Below are 17120 nucleotides of genomic sequence, written 5' to 3'. Positions count from 1 at the left end.
ATGGACTGAGAAACAAAAGAGGAATAGATGCAGACAGAGGACAGCAGAGAAAAAAACATTATAAAGATAATTCCTTGCATATCATCTTGATGCTACTTTTATGTCCAATAGATAAGTAAGGTAAGTATTGTTTCATAAAAATAGTCTAAGTACTGAAAGCTTTCTGCAGCAGGAAATCTACAAAGAACAGAAATTTCACACACTTTCATCAGTAATTACTTCTTTTTTCATTACCACATATTTCTTCAATACTTCACCACAGAACATCTTTCATCTTACCTGAAATGAGACGTCAGCTTGCAAACTTAGCTATGCACTTGTCATGGTACCATAGCCTTGCCTTTATCACTTGCTAACTTATTCTTTGCCATCTGGTGTGTGTTGTCTTTCAGCACGCACCACAGCTTCAGCCACCTGCCTCAAGACTTGTGTGTCATCTGCACACACTAACTCTCCCAACAAAAATAGATTAAACCCTGCAACAACAAAAAAAATATCTACATCTACGCAGAAAAGTGCCTTGTTGAATCATTAGATAGATAGATAGATAGATCTGACTGTCATTACAACACGTGCAACGAAGTTACAACAAGTGAAACGAAATTATCTTCACACCCAATCACCTCAGACAAAAATACAGCAAGGACGTGCGTCATGTGTGCAGATGAGATGAGTTCGTATCAGTCAGATGAGATTGTAACAGTTTCTGTCAGTGTGTGCATAATGTCTGGAGTTGCCTTGACAACGTCAGACTGTAGGGGAGGGCAGAAAGATAAGAGGGGCAGCCGAATGGTTCACCAAGGCAGTACAGATTCTTCTGGAGAAAACAGCGGGGTGTTTTGACCTTCAGAGGCTGATAAGCCTGCCATGTTTAGGGTTAGGCAGAGAAACACCATTTACAGCTCCTTGACGGACCAAATCCTATTCATGAGTATTCCCTGGCATACACCGAGATGTTTTCCAACTTATATCTGAGTTCAAGGGTTAATGCAGTCTGAGACTGTACCACCTTGCCCAACTCATTAATCATGACAGACAGGTGAGGGGTCGTGGTTCTGGTAGCAGCCGTCTTTCCAATTCTCCAGTGGGTCAGGGCAGCACATAAACAAATAAGCACCAGCTCTCCCACTATAAAACCAAATATAAATAAGTCTTTGACATCCTCCACAGAGAGTGGTACCAAGCACGCAATGCGCCACTTCTCCCAGGCATCGAGAACATAGCCCACAGGGTAGGTTCCATCTGGGCATGCAGGATTCCGCAGCCTTGATTTCCTTGTTGAAAAAATGGTGTCAATGGCATTCAGAGACCAGCTGATCAATTCCATGGTTAATCCTAATATAGTTTAAAGAATTCGCAGTCGGTGAAGTAGGGACTTTGAAGGTTGGAGCAGAGATAGAGGAGAGAGGAGGAGCTGCGACTGCCCTCGCTGGAGTCCCAAGCTCAATGTTGTTGTTACACAGTGAGAATGATGTCAACCATGTAAGGTAATTCCCAGTAATCCCAAAATGTTTCTCCAACCTATCAAGTAGAATACGGTAATCCATTCATCCATCCATCCATTTTCTTCCGCTTATCCTAGGTCGGGTCGTGGGGGCAGCAGCTCAAGCAAAGCCGCCTAGACCTCCCGATCCACACACACCTCCACCAGCTCCTCCGGGGGAACTCCGAGGTGTTCCCAAGCCAGCTGAGAGACATAGTCCCTCCAGCATGATCTGGGTCTTCCTCTGGGACTCCTCCCGATGGGACGTGCCCGGAACACCTCTCCAGCGAGGCATCCAGGGGGCATCCGGAAAAGAAGCCCAAGCCACCTCAGCTGGCTCCTTCTGACATGGAGGAGCAGCGGCTCGACTCCGAGCTCCTCCCAAGTGACAGGGCTCCTCACCCTATCTCTAAGGGAGCGCCCAGCCACCCTGCGGAGGAAACTCATCTCGGCCGCTTGTACTCGCGATCTTGTTCTTTTGGTCATGAGCCAAATCTCATGACCATAGGTGAGGGTCAGAATGTAGATCGATCGGTAAATCGAGAGCTTTGCCCCCCTGCTCAGCGCTCTCTTCACCATGACGGTCTGATACAGCGACCGCATCACTGAAAACGCTGCACTGATCCATCTATCGATCTCACGCTCCATCCATCCCTCACTCGTGAACAAGACCCCGAGATACTTAAACTCCTCCGCCTGAGGCAAGGACACCCCACCGACCTAAAGAGGGCAAGGCACCTTTTTCCGGTCGAGAACCATGGCCTCGGATTTGGAGGTGCTGATCTTCATCCCGGATACTTCACACTCGGCTGCATACCGCCCCAGTGCACGCTGAAGGTCCTGGTTTGACAAAGCCAACAGGACCACATCATCTGCAAACAGCAGAGATGAGATTCTGTGGTTCCCAAACTGGACCCCCTCTACACCCTGGCTGCGCCTAGAAATTCTGTCCATAAAGGTAATGAACAGAACAGGTGACAAAGGGCAGCCCTGGCGGAGGCCAACGTGCACTGGAAACAGGTTTGACTTACTACCAGTAATGCGAACCAAGCTCCTGCTGCAGTCGTACAGGGACCGGACAGGCCTTAGCAAAGGACCCCGGACCCCGTACTCCCGGAGCACCCCCCACAGGGCGCCTCGGGGGACACGTTCAAACGCCTTCTCCAGATCCACAAAGCACATGTGGACTGGTTGGGCGAACTCCCATGAACCCTCGAGCACCAGATGGAGGGTGTGGAGCTGTGTCCAGTGTGCCGCGACCAGAACGAAAACCACACTGCTCCTCCTGAATCCGAGGTTCGACTATCGGTCAAATTCTCCTCTCCAGCACCCTGGAACAGACCATACCTGGGAGGCTGAGGAGTGTGATCCCCCTGTAGTTGGAACACACCCTCCGGTCACCCTTCTTAAACAGAGTGACCACCAGCCTGGTCTGCCAATCCAGGGGTACTGTTCCCGACTGATACGCAATGTTTCACAGATGTGTCAACCAGGACAGTCCCACAACATCCAGAGACTTAAGGTACTCAGGACGGATTTTGTCCACCCCAGGAGCCTTGCCACCAAGGAGCTTTCTGACCACCTCGGTGACTTCGGCCTGGGTGATGGACGAGTCCGCCTTTGAGTCCCCAGTCTCTGCTTCTTCTTCAGAAGACATGACGTTGGGATTAAGGAGATCCTCGAAATGTTCCTTCCACCACCCAACAACATCCCCAGTCAGGGTCAACAGCTCCCCACCCGCACTATAGACAGTGTTGGCGGAGAGCTGCTTTCGCCTCCCGAGACATCGGACAGTTTGCCAGAATTTCTTCGAGGTTGACCGATAATCCTCCTCCATGGCCTCTCCGAACTCCTCCCAGACCCAAGTTTTTGCCTCTGCGACCGCACAGGCTGCAGCACGCTTGGCCTGCCGGTACCTGTCAGCTGCCTCCAGGGTCCCACCTACCAACAAAGACAAGTAGGGCTCCTTCTTCAGCTTGACGGTGTTGTGTGGGCCGCTGAAGAGGAGGTACTGCTGGCCCACCACCACCAGAAGGCGCCCTGCTTGAAGTGCGGGCTTCAAGCACGAGAGGGCGTCATAGCAACCGGGAGTGACAGCTGTCACTCGTCATCAGCACCAGCTGTCACTCATCCACATCACCACCACCTTAAAGGCCGGACTGCAACTACACCTCCCCGCCGAGAAATCAGCTACCTTGGAGGTAATTTCTCTGCTGTATTTAACGCTGACTAATAGTCTGAACTTCTTTGCAGCCGTTTTCCTGTGGTGTTGCCTTATCTGTGGGATTGGAGTTTGGTGTGATCAGCGACGGCTTCGCTTCACACCCCAACCAGATAAGTGGTTAGACAGGAGCTGCACGAGTGTGTGACTGGAAGTGGAGATGCTCCCTCCCAAAAGAACACAGACTGTGGGATTACTGAGTGTGCGTACTCACACTCACCTGTGCTGTTTCTGTTCTCTGCCAGCAGTGCCAGGTCTGACAGCTGGAGACGGTGACCACCTGGGGACTCAGGACTTGGCGGCTCCGGTGTTCTTCAGATCCGTTGGCGGTGAGGGCCGTGTGGGATCCGGCTCGGTTCTGGACGGGCGTCTCCTATCCTCAAGCCTGCCCACACGTCACCCAACGTGTAATTGGCTGTAGTTCCAAACTTGTTGTTGTCTGTATTCCATTGTGCACAATTTACAACATTAAATTGTTACTGTTTGGCTTATCCATTGCCCGTTCTTTTACGCCCCCTGTTGTGGGTCCATGTTCCTACACTTTCACAACAGACGGCATCCCTTACTTCCGGCCTATCAAACTCAGCCATAAGCTCTAACAGCTCTAACCGTAGTGGTGTCACAATTCATTGCAAGGAGATGATTTAGCAGAAAGTCTGACCACATTACACCCATTTTGGCATGTATTCACTGGTTTCCTGTCCCAGTGAGATCAGATTTTAAGGTTCTGTTACTAGCCTATAAAATTGTTCACGGACTGGCACCTCCCTACCTAGATGACCTAATTAAACCCTATGTACCGGCCCGGGCTTTGTGTTCTCAAGGTGCAGGACTACTTAGTGTCCCTAGGGTGAATAAAAAGTCTGTGGGTCACAGAGCTTTCTCTTATCGTGACCCTGTTCTGTGGAATGGTCTCCCTGTGTCAATAAACAGTCAGATTCTGTAGAGACTTTCAAGTCCACACTTAAGATGCACTTATTTTCCCTTTTGTATGGCTAGCATACTGGTATAGTATGTTAATATGCTTTTTACTCTTTTAATTCATTTTATTAGGAAACGGAGCGGGCCGCGGCCTCAACTTTGCCTAAATTCTGGGTCTTTTAGTGACGCTTAGAGCTAGTGGCTGGCTGTCACCTTAGTATTTCTTAGTATTTCTCCGTTTTTCTTGTTGCTTAATGCTGGCAAATTACACTGCATTTGTCTTTCTGGTGCTTGATTCTGCTTTTTTCTTTTCTCTCTGTTTGAGGTGTAACTCCATCCAGAGGTAGGTGTGGTATCTGTTCCAGAAACCATCCTGTGCACCGGCAACATTTCCTGCATGTTTGTATTATGAATTGTTTTGTAATTTGTGTCTGTAGCATAGCCCAAGCAGAGGGTCACCCCTTTGAGTCTGGTCTGCTTGAGTTTTCGTCCTCAGAGGAAGTTTTTCCTTACCACTGTTGCTCTGGGGGTTGGTAAGGTAAGACCTTACTTGTGTGAAGCGCCTTGAGGCAACCTTGTTGTGATTTGGCGCTATATAAATGAAGATAAATTGAAACTGATTTACCACTTTAGTGAGAGCTGTCTCAGTGGATTGATATGTTCTAAATGTAGACTGCAGTGGCTCACAGAGATTATTCTCAGTAGGGTGATCCATGGGCTGCTATGAAACCACTTTTTCCAGAATTTTAGAACAAAATGATAGATTTGATATCGGCCTATAGTTTTTCAATATACTAGGGTCAAGATTAGATTTTTTAAGTAATGGTTTAATCACTGCAGATTTGAATAATAAAATCAAATAAAACAAATAATATAATAAAACAACATTTTTTCACAAGTAGCGTGGCTACACGAAGGAGAAAAAAGGGAAGAAAATGGTGGATGTTTTGTGTGGTGGCAGCGCACTCATCGACTTGTAGAATGATATCCAGTGACAGCCCACTGTGTCTTATCATTATAATTGTCCCGGCTAGATCCACTCTCTTCCCCTCTGACATTGAAGGAGGAGTGGATACAGATAACCTTGTCACTTCTCAAGAATGACCGGTATACAATCCGCCACTGACTAGGCTCCGGAATCCTCTCAAACCACTCATCGACGCACTGGAATGGCCACTTCTCCATAACGCAGCACCACATTGCAATGTCCAGCAGCGCTCTGGGGTTGTGCATCTTTTGATTTGATTTATTTGGGCAACAGGATACATGTATATAAAATAAACAATGCAGTATATAAAATTGAAGAGGATAACACAATAAAGCATTGCACTTCCGTCCATTGTGGTCCTCAGCTAAATAAATAAATCTGCACAGGACTCCTCCAGCCTGCCACCCCGCCTTCACGCTGGGTCTGCTAGCTGGGCAGGGAGCAGAGCCACTTGGCTGGGGGCTGCTGCCCCCCTCAGACATGACTGCACCATTTCCAGAAGCGCAGTTCCTCTCCGTTCACATAAGAGTATGTCACCAACCCCTCTTAAGTTGTCTCACATGTTTTGCACTTTCTGACTCCTGCAAACTAAAATCAGAAAGCTTCAAGATGCCCACAATGACTCTGTGACTATTTAGGTGCAATTACACCATATCAATACACCAGCACTGCGCTACACCACTGGAGTGCAATCATAATCATGAGAAGGTTGCAGTTGTTTGACATCTGCAGGAAACTCCTGTGGATGTTCTACTAGTACATGGTAGCCAGCGTCCTCTTTTACACCATGGTGTGCTGGGGGGGGGGCAGCACATCCAAGAAGGACACATCCAGACTGGACAAACTGATCAGGCGGGTTGGCTCTGTGGTTGGCATGAAGCTGAACTCTCTGGTGTCGGTAGCAGAGAAGAGAACAGTGGACAAACTGCTGGACTAATATGGACGATGCCAATCACCCTCTGCACACTATCATCAGCAACCAGACGAGCCTCTTCAGCCACAGACTACTCCTTCCCAAGTGCAGCACTAACAGACGGAAAAACTCCTTTGTCTCTCGGGCCATCAGACTGTACAACTCCTCACTCAGGAGAGGAGGAGTAACAGGAAGACAGAGGATGGGAAGGAGAGGAGCAGTTGTAGTCAGTAAGCCAGTAGTTCTTGTATTTATATTTGTATTTACTTTTTGCAAATTGCTTCTTACTTGTACTTTTGATACTCTGTGTGCTCTTACTCCGTGTGCTACTGTCCAATGCTGCTGGAACCTCAATTTCTCTGAGGGAGTCTTCCCAAGGGATTAATAAAATTCTGTCTAATCTAATCTAATTGAAAGAATATGCTTATAAGAACATTGTATTTAACCTTAAAACATTTCTGTTGCATTTACTGTTGCTGTTTATCAAATGTTAGTCTGAAAACTTAACTATACTTATAATCTGGTAACTCATGATGACATGTTGGCAAACATTGCATTTTATAAAAAAGAAAAAAAACTGTGTTTCAGTGGTAGGTGCAGTTACGTTAAAACTGTACACAATCGGTTGCATTTCTTTCTGTAAAAAGCTTAAATGGGACTTTAATGACCTCAACCTGTGTTAGGACTACAGTCGTCCCATTTTCCAAAAATACAACACTGACTCCTTAGCATCTTGACGTTAAGCCCACTCAGAGAAAATGTGCACCCTTGCTCAACTCCTTCATATCCTCCTCCCTCCTCTAAACGTCCTCGGGGTAGAAACAAACCCTAACTGTGTCTTTCTGAGTGCAGAACAGAAGAATGTTTTTCACATTTTTAATCTTTCACTATTTTTCAGCCGACTCCCTCCTCAACTGTTAAAGCATCAAACAAATTCTTGCTCTCGTTGCCTGTGGTGGTAAAAGGAGCGCAGCTGAGATGTGAATTCACAGCGTCTTCGATCACTTACTCATTCTACTGATGTCTTTTGGGGGTTTTTCCCTGTTCTCTGAAAACTTCCCTCTGTTCTGACTTGGCAGAGAAATCAACACAGCTTTATTATGTCCAAAGTTTAAGGATCCAGTGACCAATTTCATATTTATTTACTTTAAGACTCAATAAAATGTTGTTCAATTTCAATTTAATCGGCTTATAAAGCACCAAATCACAACAAAAGCTGTTTCAAGGCGTCTCACATAGAACAGTTCAATATAAAAATATCAAATAAATAAATAAAAATTTAAAAATTCAAATATATAATTAAAGACAGAAGTAAAAGAATAAAACAGAAAAAATTAAAAACTATTCATAAGAAAGAGAATAAAAATAGGCTTTAAGTCTTGACTTAAAAATGTCCACGGACTCCGACTGCCTCACGGTTGCAGGAAGACCGTTCCACAGAGCGGGTGCATGATAAGAAAAAGCTCTTTGACCCACTGACATAGAAAACATGTAAAGCCTACTTTCAGTACACACACACAAAAAAAAAACCTCACAAGATGTATCAATAAGGGAATCAATAAGGAATCGGATCAATAAGCAGAATCGATAATGGTATCGATAAAATCTTATCGATACCCATCCTTACTCGACACAGAGGCAAAACTGAGTATTTACACATTATTTTATTGTTTTGTGGCTCATGGGATAATTCTGTCGCATGCAGACTGAGAAGTTATGAGCAGATGAGGTACTGGGAGTCTTTCAACTTGCAGCGCAAAGCAGCCCGCAGTGGAACAAGAGGATCCATTCACAGCAGAGACTCCATCCATCAGTCACAGACGCAATTAACAGATTACACCTGTAGTTGACCGAGCCGTTCCGGATCAGTACAACAGAGACTCGACCCATCATGGACCTTTCGTTTGCCAGGACAATTAATTAAATTATTTTCAGACATTTTCATTAGACTAAAGATGATCTCACTGAAACGGACAGGTAAGACTATATTATTTAAATCAATCAATCAATCAATCAATCAATTTACTCCTCGTGTGAATGGTATTAATTTTAATAATAACGTGTTACGCTACTAACATACAGTACACTAACTGTATTCTAGAAGGAAACAATATTTTAAAAAAAGCCTGCACTATTTATTTTAATAATCACCATTCTGTGTTCTGAACTCTGCCAATATTATCACTGTTGTCAGACTGAAAGTTTTCCTCCAAAGTTTCGTCTCCTTCATTGTCATCTAAATAAGGCTCAAAACCATAAGGCTGTGTCAGCAGAGTTGCTTCAAAAACACCTTCAGACTGGACTTAAAAAAAAAAAAAAGCTCCACACTTGAAAAAAAAACTGTCCGAAAACATCTTAACCTCCACCGTATTTACAATTGATTTGGGCTTGAATCAGCAGGTGCCATTCTGTTGATGACGTAGCAACAATATGGCTGTGGCTGAGGGCTGAAATAGAGTGCAGGCTTCAGACAGCTGTTGTTTATCCTTCACCTGCGCACTTATCATCGACTTTTATTGTTCAGGATTTTTAAAAATATCAACATTTCAGCCAAGATATCAAAGGAGTGGCTTCAGGACAACTCTGTGAATGTCTCTGAGTGGCTCAGCCAGCTCCCAGACCTGAATCCAAATGAACATTTCTGGAGAGATCTGAAAATGGCTGTGCACTGATGCTCCCCATCCAATCTGATGGAGCCTGAGAGGTTCTGCAAAGAGGAATGGGCAAAACTCCACAAAGATAGGTGTACCAAGCTTGTGGCATCATATTCAAGAAGACTTGAAGCTGTAATTGATGCCAAAACTGCATTTTTTAATTTTTAATAAATTTATAAAAGTTAAAAAAAAACACTTTTTTCATGTTGTCATTATGGGGTGTTGTGAGTGGAATTTTGACAGAAAAAATTAATTTACTCCATGTTGGAATAAGGGTATAACATAAGAAAATGTGGGAAAAGTGAAGCACTGTGAATACTTTCCGGATGAATAGCACAGGATAGGAACTTTATTGTCACTGCATATATATATATATATATATATATATATATATATATATATATATATATATATATATATATATATATATATATATATATATATATATATATATATATACACGAGGGCTGTCAATAAAGTAACGGTCCTTTTTATTTTTTTCAAAAACTATATGGATTTCATTCATATGTTTTTACGTCAGACATGCTTGAACCCTCGTGCGCATGCGTGAGTTTTTCCACGCCTGTCGGTGACGTCATTCGCCTGTGAGCACTCCTTGTGGGAGGAGTCGTCCAGCCCCTCGTCGGAATTCCTTTGTCTGAGAAGTTGCTGAGAGACTGGCGCGTTGTTTGATTAAAATTTTTTCTAAACCTGTGAGACACATCGAAGTGGACACGGTTCGAAAAATTAAGCTGGTTTTCAGTGAAAATTTTAACGGCTGATGAGAGATTTTGAGGTGATTCTGTCGCTTTAAGGACTTCCCACGGTGCGAGACGTCGCTCAGCGCTCTCAGCCGCCGTCGTCAGCCTGTTCAAGTTGAAAACCTCCACATTTCAGGCTCTATTGATCCAGGACGTCGTGAGAGAACAGAGAAGTTTCAGAAGAAGTCGGTTTCAGCATTTTATCCGGATATTCCACTGTTAAAGGAGATTTTTTTAATGAAAGACATGCGGATGGGTCCGCGCGTCGGGACGCAGCCGACGCAGTGCGGCGGCACAGGAAAAACACCTCCGTGTTGATAACCATTTGTAAAATCCAGGCGGCTTTTGATGGCTTTCAGTGGAGTGAGTATATGAGAAATTGTTTAACAGCAGGACATGTTCCAACTTGTCCTTAAGGCTTCCAGCAGAGGTGTTTTTCCTGTGGCAGAGCGTTGCGGCGGCTGCGAGCCGACGCGCGGACCCATCCGCACGTCTTTCATTAAAAAAATCTCCTTTAACAGTGGAATATCCGGATAAAGTGCTGAAACCGACTTCTTCTGAAACTTCTCTGTTCTCTCACGACGTCCTGGATCAATAGAGCCTGAAATGTGGAGGTTTTCAGCTTGAACAGGCTGATGACGCCGCCTGAGAGCGCTGAGCGACGTCTCGCACCGTGGGAAGTCCTTAAAGCGACAGAATCACCTCAAAATCTCTCATCAGCCGTTAAAATTTTCACTGAAAACCAGCTTAATTTTTGAACCGTGTCCACTTCGATGTGTCTCACAGGTTTAGAAAAAATTTTGATCAAACAACGCGCCAGTCTCTCAGCAACTTCTCAGACAAAGGAATTCCGACGAGGGGCTGGACGACTCCTCCCACAAGGAGTGCTCACAGGCGAATGACGTCACCGACAGGCGTGGAAAAACTCACGCATGCGCACGAGGGTTCAAGCATGTCTGACGTAAAAACATATGAATGAATTCATATAGTTTTTGAAAAAAATAAAAAGGACCGTAACTTTATTGACAGCCCTCGTATATATATATATATATATATATATATATATATATTATATATATATGTGTATACAGGGCTTAATTTGAGGGGGAGCAAGCCAAAGCGCACTCCGGAACCTCGGACGCGTGCTCCGGAACCTCTGACGCGCGCTCCGCCAGATATTTGTACTGGATGTGCGTGTGTCTGTTTATAATCTTCTCGCACAGAAGAAAAAAGAGAGTGTTTACACAAGAGAGAAAAGTGAGAAAATGTTAATGCCTGTTTGAGAAAAGTGTGTAGTGAGGGGTTTTACAGCCTTAAAGCATCTATAATAAGTGTAAAAAATAGCGCTACTTTGCGGATTTCCGCCGCGTTCACACCGGGCGCGATCAGACGCTACAAATTCGTGGGGGTCGCATGGCGACGGACACGCCTCCTTCGCCCGGTGTGTCGCTCTGCTTGGGTGGACTTTCGCTGCGAAAATTCGCCCCGGTGCGTCATCAAATAGGAGGAGCTTCCATTCCGCTCAGCGTCGTCATCATAACAGACCTTGATCACACGGAGCGAATTGTTGTGAAAAGCTCCCAATACAGAGAGTATCATTATTTGCTGCAGGAGCTGCATCTGGATGACGGCCGCTTTCCGTGGTCCTTCCGCCTCTGTGGGACCCAGTTTGAGCTGTCCCGTTCACACGTGCACATGTAAACAATTAAAAAAAAAAAAAAGAAACTCCGCTGCTTGCTGCAGCTCGCTCCTCCCCAAAAAAACTCTGTCATAATTGTGTTTAGAAACCAGTCACCATTTGTTTTATTATACATCTGTGTAGTTAATTAATAAAATATTCTCCACACAGACGATTCGCTCGTGCGCGCATGTAGAAAAAAAAAGAAAGAACGAAACTCCGCTGCTTGCTGTGGACTGCTCCTCGCTCTTTCCCAAAAAAACTCTGTCATAATTGTGTTTAGAAACCAGTCACCATTTGCTTTATTATACATCTGTGTAGTTAATAAGTAAAATAATCTCCATGGATGATTCCCTCACGCGCGCACGTAAAAAAAAAAGAAACTCCTCTCCCGCTGCTGTGGGGCTGCTGCTCGCTCCAAAAACTCTGTCATGATTGTGAAATAAAGGACAAAAGAGACATAAGTCCTGCTCACAGGCTGCTACCAGAGACGACGTTCACATCTTCACTCAAACTCCAGACATCTCCATGTCACTACATATTCAGTCCCTGATTGGTCATCGCGGCGCGACAAAACGAAAACGTTCAGATTTTTCAACTTGGGGAGGAGGGCAACACGACGTGACGCGACGCAATATCGCGCCACAAATGCGCAAAGCACTCAAAATCGCTTCACTCGCATCGCACTGCGAGGTTTGGCGCCAAAACACGTGCTTACATAGGAATTACATGGCAACCTGTGGCTGCAGTCGCTCGCGTCGCGCCCGGTGTGAACGCGGAGAACATAACTCCCGCGATAAACGAGGGACCACTGTACATCATTAAACAGGAATTTGTACTCTATCCGGATTTGGTGTGACTAGTGTTATTAGGCCTACAATACATGCCCAGTTTATTTTCGGTGTGGCACACAGCGTTGTTTGCAAGCCCACCCCCCTGCCCTTCTTTTTTTTTCTGCACCGGAGCCACCCATCCTCTGCACTCCGGGACCTCCTACTTTACAAATTAAGCACTATATATATATATATATATATATATATATATATATATATATATATACACACACACACTTTGAACACTGCGGCTTTTACAATGATGCAGCTAATTTATGGAGGCTTTTTCATAAGTCAAAATACGTCAGTTGATGCTGTCAAATGATTTCCTGAAAGCTGCGCTCCTCATGCGGTTTAAATTCACACACAGTGTAAATATAAGGTCTTACCTGTTTGTTTTAGTGAAGAAAAGTCCCTCTCCGCCACAGTTGCTCCGTCAGATCAGTTAGCGGAGCGGAGACTTCTCCCCCCACCCTTCCAAACCGGTTCTCTCTCTTGGTGCAACAAGTCGAAAAAGTCATAGCGCCTCATTAACGTCTCATTTACCACAGACTCATTTACCTGGCTGCATGCGATGAAAGTTAGAAAAAGAAAAGTTTAAATTACTCAGTTCTCCGTGTGGTGCAGAGACACCGTGCGCACGCTAGATGACGTGCACACCAATGTTTACGTGAAACACTTCAGGGAAAGAAGCATTTACGGTACATATTTAATTAAAGTTAGATCATCTTTCTGTCTAATCTAAATATCTCATGTTACAACATGGAGACCTGCAGCTTATAGACAAGTGCGGCCTATTTATGTACAATTTATTTTTTCTTTTTAAAATTGATGGATGCAGCTTATATTCAGGTGCGCTCTACAGTCCGGAAATTACGGTATATTTACACGGCGTCTTGCCACTTGTGTCGCATACACACGTCATATATAGGGGTGGCGAGTGAGATGCACTTCTGTCTTGCGGGCCGAACAAATAGCAGGTGTGGAGTACTTGTGTAATGATCGTATGTCTAACTGTGATCACACAGCCCCTACTAGCCGTGCTCCTGACTTGGGTCAAGCATACAATGGCAATATGTGCCCCATACGTGCTGTATGTGTTTTGATTTTTTGCAGAACCCGTAGAATTTGATTGTGCATTATCAAAAAACCTCCACGAGCAGTTTGCAACCTTCCACGGTGATGAACACATGCACGTGATGCGGGGTTTTGCCATTTTGCCCCCTGTAGCACCACGTACGGCAGGTTGTGAGTGAGGCTTAAAGTACAAGCCTGTTGTGTGGAATCCATTCAAAATGTATCACAATTCTGGTTTGAACATATGATTAATACAAGAATTGGATTTAAGTACACTCCATCAGATCCACAGTATCTTCATATTGGCACTAACAATATCCACAAAGACAGTACAATATCACTCGACTATAACTGTTAATACTATATGCAACACGGAATAATGAATAATTTTCCATTATGTACACATAAAAACAAAATATTTTGTTCATCCATAAAAGATGAGCAAACAACATATTCCCCTCCTTAATTCTAACACATGCACACAAACGAACAATATCTCTGGTTTATGGTAACGTGACCTCTCCTCCTTTCTCCATCTGCACAAAACTGTTTAAAGTGATAATGAGTTGTTTTTAATAATTAATTTGCATATAAAAGCCAAACCTTCTGCATGGGTAGCAGAAGCAGATCCTAGATCACAGTCTGGCTGTTGGCAAAGCTTCAGAGAAAACCAGAGAAAAGAAGGGAGGAAGACGGAAAGCGAGAGGCAAGAGGTAAAGAAAACGAAAAGTGAGAAACAGAAAGGAAAAGGTTAGAAAAGCAACACAGTCAAAGGATGAGACTTGAGATAAAATCAGTGCAAAAGAAGCTTCTGTGGAAGAAGACATTTTGCATTAATGTATGTATATTTATATTTTCATTTCCATGTAATTCTTTTAAATGTGTTCTTGCGATTTATGTTGTGAATCTGTTCCTTACAGTTTGCAGCCACATTAGCGTGGATAAACAGAGATGTCTCGGTTTATCTGTCACTTCAGTGCACTGTGTTCTGACCTGGTGCAGGAATCAGTGTGAGCTTTGTTCAGAGCATCTGGCAGAGCTTTAACACTCTGCTCTGTTCATTTTAGTGCACAGGAGTTTATGCAGATCCCGGTACAGTAAACCTTTGCTACCATACATGCAACTGGCACCACCATATCAAACTTTAGCAAGTGTAACTGTTTTTGTTAGAACCTTGTGCACACTTACAGTTTGGAGAGCATTCACTTTTCAAAATGCAGGCATAGTGTAAAATCAAAGCACTTGCAAAAACACACCTGGCACAGATCAGCTCTGTGGAAACAAGACATGGAGATGTGCACCAGCCCACTCACATACAGTCCTACAAAATCACATTTTAGTTTCCCTGCGGCGACACAGCGGGAGGTTGTAGCTTTTCTCTGATACATGAACATCTCTGCTTACTGATAAATCTGCAGTAGATGAAAACAGTGTTTTTGAAAGTTTATTCTCTCACATTATGCACTAAATCATGGTATCATACCCAATGCATCTACTTTGTTTGGAATGAATTCAGGATTAAGAGGATCTTTATTGGCACATACACTCAACAAAAATATAAATGCAACACTTTTGGTTTTGCTCCCATTTTGTATGAGATGAACTCAAAGATCTAAAACGTTTTCCACATACACAATATCACCATTTCCCTCAAATATTGTTCACAAACCAGTCTAAATCTGTGATAGTGAGCACTTCTCCTTTGCTGAGATAATCCATCCCACCTCACAGGTGTGCCATATCAAGATGCTGATTAGACACCATGATTAGTGCATAGGTGTGCCTTAGACTGTCCACAATAAAAGGCCACTCTAAAAGGTGCAGTTTTGTTTTATTGGGGGGGATACCAGTCAGTATCTGGTGTGACCACCATTTGCCTCATGCAGTGCAACACATCTCCTTCACATAGAGTTGATCAGGTTGTCAATTGTGGCCTGTGGAATGTTGGTCCACTCCTCTTCAATGGCTGTGCGAAGTTGGTGGATATTGGCAGGAACTGGTACACGCTGTCGTATACGCCGGTCCAGAGCATCCCAAACATGCTCAATGGGTGACATGTCCGGTGAGTATGCCGGCCATGCAAGAACTGGGACATTTTCAGCTTCCGGGAATTGTGTACAGATCCTTGCAACATGGGGCCGTTTTATCCTGCTGCAACATGAGGTGATGTTCTTGGATGTATGGCACAACAATGGGCCTCAGGATCTCGTCACGGTATCTCTGTGCATTCAAAATGCCATCAATAAAATGCACCTGTGTTCTTCGTCCATAACAGACGCCTGCCCATACCATAACCCCACCGCCACCATGGGCCACTCGATCCACAACACTGACATCAGAAAACCGCTCACCCACACGACGCCACACACGCTGTCTGCCATCTGCCCTGAACAGTGTGAACCGGGATTCATCCGTGAAGAGAACACCTCTCCAACGTGCCAAACGCCAGCGAATGTGAGCATTTGCCCACTCAAGTTGGTTACGACGACGAACTGGAGTCAGGTCGAGACCCCGATGAGGACGACAAGCATGCAGATGAGCTTCCCTGAGACAGTCTCTGACAGCTTGTGCAGAAATTCTTTGGTTATGCAAACCGATTGTTTCAACAGCTGTCCGAGGGGCTGGTCTCAGAAGATCTTGGAGGTGAACATGCTGGATGTGGAGGTCCTGGGCTGGTGTGGTTACACGTGGTCTGCGGTTGTGAGGCTGGTTGGATGTACTGCCAAATTCTCTGAAACGCCTTTGGAGACGGCTTATGGTAGAGAAATGAACATTCAATACACGAGCAACAGCTCTGGTTGACATTCCTGCTGTCAGCATGCCAACTGCACGCTCCCTCAAATCTTGCGACATCTGTGGCATTGTGCTGTGTGATAAAACTGCACCTTTCAGTGTTGCATTTATATTTTTGTTGAGTGTATTTAAGTTTACTACATGCTTCCAGCATGAGAGAATCCATGAGTGAGTGAAGATATTTATTTTCTGGGCATGATCAATGTCAGGCAAAGATAGTCTGAGCCAATCCAGTGCAGTTGGCACGGAAAAGTCATAACTGGTACTTGTCTGTGGTGAAGAAAAGATGCCAAATTTGATAAGAAGCATTTTAACTTGTGTTGAGCGCAGTAGCAGCCAAAACCGTGCAAGCACCCTTTGAGGCATGAATTCTCAGCTACTCGCCAAAAGAAAAGTGTAAAAGCATTCAGATTTCATAAAAATACAGATTTTTACTTAAACAAAAAGTGCTTTTGTGCCCATTTTGACACTGAATGGTAAGAAAATCAACTCAGGGCTTTGAATAAAAAAAAGAACACAAAAATTAAAAATGGTGACTTATTTGTTTATATACTCACTGAAACTATAGCAAAGGCCTCCTTGTCGTAGTACTTTTTCCTCTCGTATTTGTCTCGGATGAAGACCTCCACTGCTCTGAAGGTTTTGATTAGGGACAAAAATTATCCATTTTTTTGGACATACAACAGAAAACCTCTTTGGGCTATAATGCACAACTTCAGAATTTCAATTATTTATTAATTATTTATTTCCAACATTCAGGCACAGTTACAGGCATCAGTAAACATACATCCTGTTGCA

At 44.3% G+C, this 17120-nt stretch overlaps 1 protein-coding gene across 4 annotated transcripts in view; it reads right to left on the bottom strand.

Annotated features, from left to right (window-relative positions):
• The window catches only part of LOC117523099 (stromal membrane-associated protein 1-like), a 496829-nt gene that overhangs the window by 342730 nt on the left and 136979 nt on the right, over nt 1–17120 (bottom strand). For all 4 annotated transcript variants that reach the window (XM_034184516.1, XM_034184517.1, XM_034184514.1 and 1 more), the window contains exon 4: nt 16880–16955. In XM_034184516.1, coding sequence (XP_034040407.1) covers nt 16880–16955 — 76 coding nt within the window. The remainder of the gene's footprint in view (nt 1–16879; nt 16956–17120) is intronic.

Source organism: Thalassophryne amazonica, chromosome 13 (genome assembly GCF_902500255.1).
Source record: "Thalassophryne amazonica chromosome 13, fThaAma1.1, whole genome shotgun sequence".
NCBI lineage: Eukaryota > Metazoa > Chordata > Actinopteri > Batrachoidiformes > Batrachoididae > Thalassophryne > Thalassophryne amazonica.
This window is presented reverse-complemented; position numbering and strand designations above follow the sequence as displayed.